The sequence below is a fragment of the Bombyx mori genome, chromosome 12, assembly GCF_030269925.1.
Source record: "Bombyx mori chromosome 12, ASM3026992v2".
In the NCBI taxonomy this organism is placed as follows: Eukaryota; Metazoa; Arthropoda; class Insecta; order Lepidoptera; family Bombycidae; genus Bombyx; species Bombyx mori.
Window position 1 is genome coordinate 13,299,875 of NC_085118.1, and position 7,393 is coordinate 13,307,267.

The 7,393-nt window shown below is 40.3% G+C and overlaps 1 protein-coding gene across 2 annotated transcripts in view; it reads left to right on the forward strand.

Moving 5' to 3' along the window:
* The window catches only part of LOC101736661 (neuroendocrine protein 7B2), a 54,598-nt gene that overhangs the window by 25,048 nt on the left and 22,157 nt on the right, over positions 1-7,393 (forward strand). For both annotated transcript variants that reach the window (XM_004926520.5, XM_012690715.4), the window contains exons 2-5: positions 4,022-4,112; positions 5,478-5,701; positions 6,592-6,749; positions 7,141-7,325. In XM_004926520.5, the coding sequence (XP_004926577.1) occupies positions 4,029-4,112; positions 5,478-5,701; positions 6,592-6,749; positions 7,141-7,325 (651 nt within the window). In that variant the 5' untranslated portion in view covers positions 4,022-4,028. The remainder of the gene's footprint in view (positions 1-4,021; positions 4,113-5,477; positions 5,702-6,591; positions 6,750-7,140; positions 7,326-7,393) is intronic.

Genomic DNA, 7,393 nt, shown 5'->3' on the forward strand with positions numbered 1-7,393 from the left:
GGTCTCGTTTGGCCCTATTGAGCCATTTTGTCGAACAAAATAACTAAGTTCATAGTAATAAAAACTAACTAACTAATTTGTTGTTAATATTTGTTTGATTAATTATTAATCGGTTTCATTTTACTCTTGTTTTCTGGATATATCTTTTCATAACATTACCAACGAAACTGTTGCAGAAGTGCGTCTGTAGATTAAGGATAGTTACAGACCAAGATTGTAAAGTGACGCTTTGATCTGATACCTTTTCCAAACATCATTACATCACATAAAAAATGACAAATTGTGTTTCATCCCGCTGCAGTATTTATAGCCGCAGATGTTACAAAATGTAGTTTCTAATTTCAACTCAGATTTTTTTTTTCGTGTCACGTCTATTATTTCTATGCTCTGTGGTCGTAGAAAGCTTCAATGAACGTTAGTGAATGGACACTGTGTAGGTCCTCTACCTAGGTCCTGTACAGATCACGTTGTCAAGCAGCATGCCCTAGACCGGTCGTGTTTAAACATGCTGACATTATGCATTCACAATAGGGAAGGGACTAATTCGGATATCCGATCATAACATCCAAAGCATAAACTGTGCAGATTTTGTTTAAAGAACTATACACCTATAATTATTCATTTAGTTTTAAATCTAGAAATGTTTGGTACAAAAACTGGTACACGATAAATGTTTATTAGTAACTAGCTGACCCGGCACACTTTGTAGTGCCTCAATCGATAAATAGAAGACCTAAACTTTTGTATAAAATAAACTTAAAACAAACAAAAGGAGTCCGTCCGACGGGGGACACATCAAAGGAAAAACAAAATTGTTATTTTTATTTAATTTCGATCATTTTCATATTTATTTACCTATTGTACCTTCTCTAGACTTTCACAAATCATTCAAGACCAAAATTAGCCAAATCGGTCCAGCCGTTCTCGAGTTTTAGCGAGAACAGCAATTCATTTATTTAAATATAGATAAAGATAGTAAAAATGAACAATGTTGAAAAACCACTACGAAATTATTCACGATCCGAATTCACGTCCAAATTTTTTTTAGGTACATCGTTACGTATTCGATCTCAAATTTGGATGCTCCAATTTGTATTACTGCAATCAATAAAGACGAATGTCAAGCTTGACCAAATTAAGTTCTATACGTATTCCATCCTAAATACCTATATAAAAAACGTGAATCTAACGTTTAAAATTAATGAGGCTAGGTTATAAGTTAAGTTAATAAAACCGAACGAAATGGAAGATGACTGTGCAAAAGTCCTTTTCAAGGCAAGGCTTTCAAAGGCTTTTCAAGGACACGACCTTCAGCAATGAAGGGTGCCACTAAAAAGAAGAGCTTATAAGTTATACATAAAAACCCGAACCGAACCTCGAATCCGAAATCGTTTCACTTCTGTATATTTATATCCGAATTTATATCCGAAATTATCGCAGCCCTATTTGTAAACTTCAAGTACACCGATAGCAGAGAACGTTTTGTACCTACCCACTCAGAAACACGGAAGGAAAGCATTGTATAGTCCTTATCCTATTTTATTATGCTTTTAAATTTATACTTCATATGCTTTCACCCACGTTTCACGTACTGGTTATAATAATTGCAATTACATAAACAAAAGTTTTCTATTAATTTATCTCTTATAAATCATAATTGTATAAATAACCATTGTCCATATATAACATACCATTTTTTATTTTTTATTTATAGAAAATATTTAAGAGCTCACTTTCCAGTGGTGTTAAGTGGTTATCGGAGCCAATAGATATCACAACGTGAATGCTACCTCATGTATTGAGACATGAGGTCGATTTTCCAATTGTATGCATGGAATGTAGGACGTAAACTTACTTTTTTCCTACCTATTCTAGTAGCCTCGAGGGGTTATTCTAGATTCACCGAACTAGTAGGTGAGCTCACGGGGCTCAAACCGGGAGTGTTGCTAACATTGGCCATAGTAAGAACAGTGCTTCGCAGAATCTACCACTGGATCGGAAACGCGACCCACTGAGATGATTCGGCGAGAAACTCAGTCGGCTATGTCTATGGGTTAATTTACTCGTCAAGCCCTTCGTCTCAAGCGACGAGTTCACTGAGGACGGTGACCGGTGCTTGAGGTACCAAAAAGCACCGTTAATGAATCGGGAGGATCCGTAATGACGTGATTAGGGCGACGTCGACTGTTTACCATTCGGTGCACCGGATCGGATAAACTTACAGAACAGCCATCACTAATCACACGAATTGATTACATCATTTCTACGAAAAAAAGTTTCATCGCATACAATCTTAAATTCGCGTAGCTTAGTAACAAGGAACAATTCATTATAATCTAATCTGTTATCCGTGGCGTTGAATCGTACGAAAAAAAAAAAAAAACAAAAAAACAATAATTGAATTACAAATTAATTTACATTCAAAATTCGAGCTCATCAAACGGCGCCGCCGCGGTCGTGATCACTCGATACCGTCCACACCCACATGCGTTTCACAATGGGATTGAATATTATGTGTGTGTTTTTATCAACAAAAACATCGGACAATGATGTTATGTCACGGTTCACTTGTACCTTATACGATTATGCGAAAAAACATTCCAATATTATAATAATTAAAACGATATGTAATCATCATTCATTATCATTATTCTGCCCTTCTCCCAGTCACCTGGGGTCGGCGCAACATGTTTTCTCCTTCCATACTCTTCTATCATATACCATTTCTTCGCTCACTCTTACCCATGTCATCTTTCACACAATCCATCCATTTCTTCTTAGGTCTACCTCTTTCTCTATATCCTTTCACATTCATAGTTAACACTCTCTTACCAACCTCATTTTCATTTCGTCTCATCACATGTCATACCCTCTTCCTCCATGCACCCTTTCATAGCCCTCATTTGTAGCTCCCACATGTCCATTAAAATCACCTCCTATACAAATCTCTTCACTCTCTGGAATGCGAATCATAACACTATCAAAATCCTGCCAAAATTTTTCTTTCACGTCCTCCTTGCACCCGGACTGAGGCGCGTATATACTTATAACATTCAAAATAACACTTTCACAAACTATTTTGACGGTTATATCCTATCACTCGATCTTATGACATGCGCCACACAATCTTTCAAATCCTTATCTAACACTACTCCCACGCCATTCCTTCTTCCATCACTTCCACTATAATACAGCTTATATCCTTCACCAATCTCTCTAGCTTTCGCTCCTTTCCACCTAGTCTCTTGCAGACATGCTATATTTATTATTCTCCTCTTTAACACATCTACTAGCTCCCTTCCTTTCCCAGTCATACTGCCAACATTCCAGCTTGCATACCTCATTCTCATCTCTCTCACATTTTGGGCTTGCGTCTTACGTCGCACCCGCCCGTGATGCGACAACCCTCGTCCACTTTCCACAGAGACCGGGTGCTGTCCCTGCGCGTCGCCTGCAGGGGACGCCTTAGCCCTGGTGCTCTTCTTTTTATTCCTTCTCATGTTGCTCTAAGTTTTGGCAAAATTTTTATGACTGGCCGCCTGCCTGACGTCAACCTTCCTTGGGAATGCTTTTGTTGACCTTGGGCCGAGGTTTTATTGGCTTTGATCTGGCTTTGGCTCTTAGTCGCCTTCTACGACACCCATGAGCTAAGTTTGGGTTGGGGGTATTCTTAGGCGCCCACCACACGCGTACGATATTTAATATTGTGGATTATTTTTTTGGTGGTTTTATCGCTTATTGTGCGACTACTCTGGAAGCGTTTGATTGCAATCTGCGAATGGCAACTAGGCTGAAAGTCTCACAATTTTTTTAAGAATATTAACTTTTATTGCCTTTGAGGGCGAAAGACTCTTTTCAAACCTCATTTAGAAAACAACCTAAAGTGGGGTATTACGACATACATTACCATTACTAAGTATACTTTAAGCGCAGGAAAAATTGATTCAAAATATCATACTATACTATACTATACTATACTAGGCTATGGAATAATGTATTATTTTATTTTCTTTGTCCGCAGCTTCGTAATGGGCCGGTACGCCATGCTACTTTTGGCGATAAACACCGTCGCAGCCATGGGCTTTATCCCCCATGGTTCTATTGGGGCAAAGGTGAATACACTTTTATCTATAGAATCTTGTTTTATCGCAACCCAGTAAAAAAATACGGTGCTGTTGGCATGGGGGCTTGCGCGACAATACTGTTTTGTAAACTTTTACATTACTACTAAAACACTGAAAGATATTTTGTTGATTTTTAAGTTCAGTTTAATTTTTTAGTAATTAAATTAATGTAGAATTCAACGGCCTTAAGCTAGAATTTTCTCATGTATTATTAGGCAATAACAAGCAGCCGCCGTGTTTTTTTTTATATTCAAAATGGCGATGAAGCTTACCACCCTCCTTGTATTAAGCGGTAATAATTGCGGCTGTAACCGATTAAGGTTTATTGTGTTTAAAATTTAAAAAAAAACCACTTTTCCTGAATTACTCTTTCACTAAAATCAAATCTTCGAGAGCACTACAAGGTTCCGAGATTATTTTTCCTTTATTGAGCCTTTCAATATTTACAGTCAGATAAAGTTATCTGAAATAATCCACGATACGTCAGAAGGAACGATAATTTTCGATTTACGAGGATATTCGGTCCTAATGGCGTTGAATGTGGAAGTGGGTCATATCGCTAAATCTCTTTGCAAAATCTCAGACGAAGCGAACATTGAATATTACACACGTGTAACGCTTGACCAGCTTAGTTAAACGTTATCCACATTGTAATGCATATATAAAGCAAGAAATTGGAGGATTTTTCTGTAGGTTAATGGTACTTACTGTATAGTCCTTTTGAATCCTCTTGATCCATTCTGACTCTGGTTTTAGGCATTCTAAAGACCGATTACCGTTTTAGTCGAACTTGTAAAATTAATGATGTGTGTTGACGAGCAGCTTAGCCCATAGACACAGCCCCGCTGAATTTCTCGTCGAATCTTCGTCATAGGTCACGATTCCGATCCAGTGATAGATTCAGTGAAACGCTACTCTTGCTAGAGCTAATGTTAGCAAGGCCTCTTGCGTTGAGCCCCGTGAGCCCACCTACTACACCTTGCGTCGATGGAATAGCCTTGAGGCTACCAGCGATTAGGTAGGGTTAAAATAAAACTATAGCGGCAATTACTGGTGGTAGGACCTCTTGTGAGTCCGTGCGGGTAGATACCACCACCCTGCCTATTTCTAGTAATACGTTTCGGTTGGAAGGGTAGGGCAGCCGTTGTAACTATACTGAGATCTTAGAACTTATATCTCAAGGTGGGTGGCGCATTTACGTTGTAGATGTCTATGGGCTCCAGTAACCACTTAACACCAGGTCGGCTGTGAGCTCGTCCAACCAACTAAGCAATAAAAATAAAAAAATTTTTTTTTGGATAGAATGAAAATACAAAATAAGATAAGAGTTGTTAACATTAAGAAAACTTTCAGGATCATTTAATAACGGAAACTTTGCTTCGTGAAGTAGTCGAGCGTATGGGCAAAGACTTCAACGACGCGGCGTCCAGCTACCTAGAGTTCCCGGCCAGCGACCGCCATCTCGCCCTGATGGCGCACGCGAGCAAGGACCTGGAGAACGAGCAGCTAGACTACGACTCGTTGATCGACGGGAACCCCAGCCCCAGCCTGCGCGACCAAGAGTACTTGCAGCACAGGTTAGAGCAAGAGCTCACCACCAAAAGTACAGGGGCGGACTTAGTCTAAATTATAAAACAACATTAGCCCTCTAGCTTCACCCGCGTTAAGCTTTTAACTAGAAAAAATTTAATACCTTGCTTTTTCTTGAACTAATGTTTCTACTAATGGTATATAAAATCTCAAATTAGTGAACATACTGTCGTATTTATTAATGTGAAGCAGTAATGCGTTTCGGTTTGAAGGGTGAAGCAGCCGTTGTAACTATACTTGAGATCTTCGAACTTATATCTCAAGGTGGGTGGCGCATTTATGATGTAGATGTCTATGGGCTCCAGTAACCATTTAACACCAGGTGGGCTGCGAGCTCGTACATCCATCTAAGCAATAAAAAATAAATAAATAAAAAACATCCACATAATTATTATCTGTACAAAATTCCATGTTCGTCTTACAAAAAGTTTCTTTTGAATGGTATTTGCTGCACTTCGATAAAGCGGCACGACACGAGAACCCTCTCATCGTGGCCGCCGGTAACTACATTCCCGATCCTGCGGACAGAATGGAAAGCATTCGACGTCGCCCAAAACACGTCATCTCGGATCCTCCCGATCCACTAACGGTGCTTCTAGGTACTTCAAGCACCGGTCACCGTTCTCGTCGAACCCGTCGCTTGCGACGAAGGGCTTGACGAGTAAATTAACCCAAAGACACAGCCGACTGAGTTTCTCGCCGAATCATCTCAGTGGGTCGCGTTTCCGATCCAGTGGTAGATTCTGCGAAGCACTGTTCTTGCTGTATTTAAAGTATATATTAAAAGTATTTGCTGACCGCAATCACATGACTCAATCAAAACATTAAAATTTTCTTTGATGTCCACACACTGTGTTTGACGAAGATCAATTTTCAGTTCGTTGTGGGGCCATCAGTACGTAACAGGCGGTGCTGGCGAGGGTGAGCAGCGTCTCCGACCATCGGGCGTGGTCCCTAACCGACAAATGGTGAAAACTGACGCTGTTCTGCCCGCGTATTGTAACCCGCCCAATCCATGCCCCGTCGGATACACAGGTATGATGAAGTGTGTGATAAATACTAAAGTTAATAGCCAATATATTTTTTTGCTTATATTGGTGGACGAGGTCACGGCCCACCTGATGTTAAGTGGTTACTGGAGACCATAGACATCTACAAAGTAAATGCCGCCACTCGCTGTGAGATAAAAGTTCAAAGGTATAAGTATAGTTACAACGAATGCCCCACTCTTCAAACCGAAACGCATTACTGCTTCACGGCAGAAATAGGCAGGGTAGTGGTACCTACCCGCGCGGATTCACCAGAGGTCCTAACACCAGTAATTACGCAAATTATAATATATAATTAAAAGACTTTACGAATTATCTCTTGGATTAGACGGATGACAAACCAGCGCCTTATATTGAGCCTATTTTCCGTCGTGCAGAAGACCAGGGATGCATTAGCGAGTTCGAGAACACGGCCGCCTTCAGCCGCGAGTACCAGCTGTCTCAGCGCTGCATGTGCGATGGAGAGCATATGTTCAGCTGCCCATCCGACTCAACTTCAGATATTGACTTGCGTTTCCCCGAGCATCACAAGAACCTCGTCGCCAAGAAGTACAAGCCTGACGTAAGTACTTTGCTAATTTGATTATAAGCTGAGGATAATGGTAGGCAGCGGCTTGGCTCTGCCCCTGG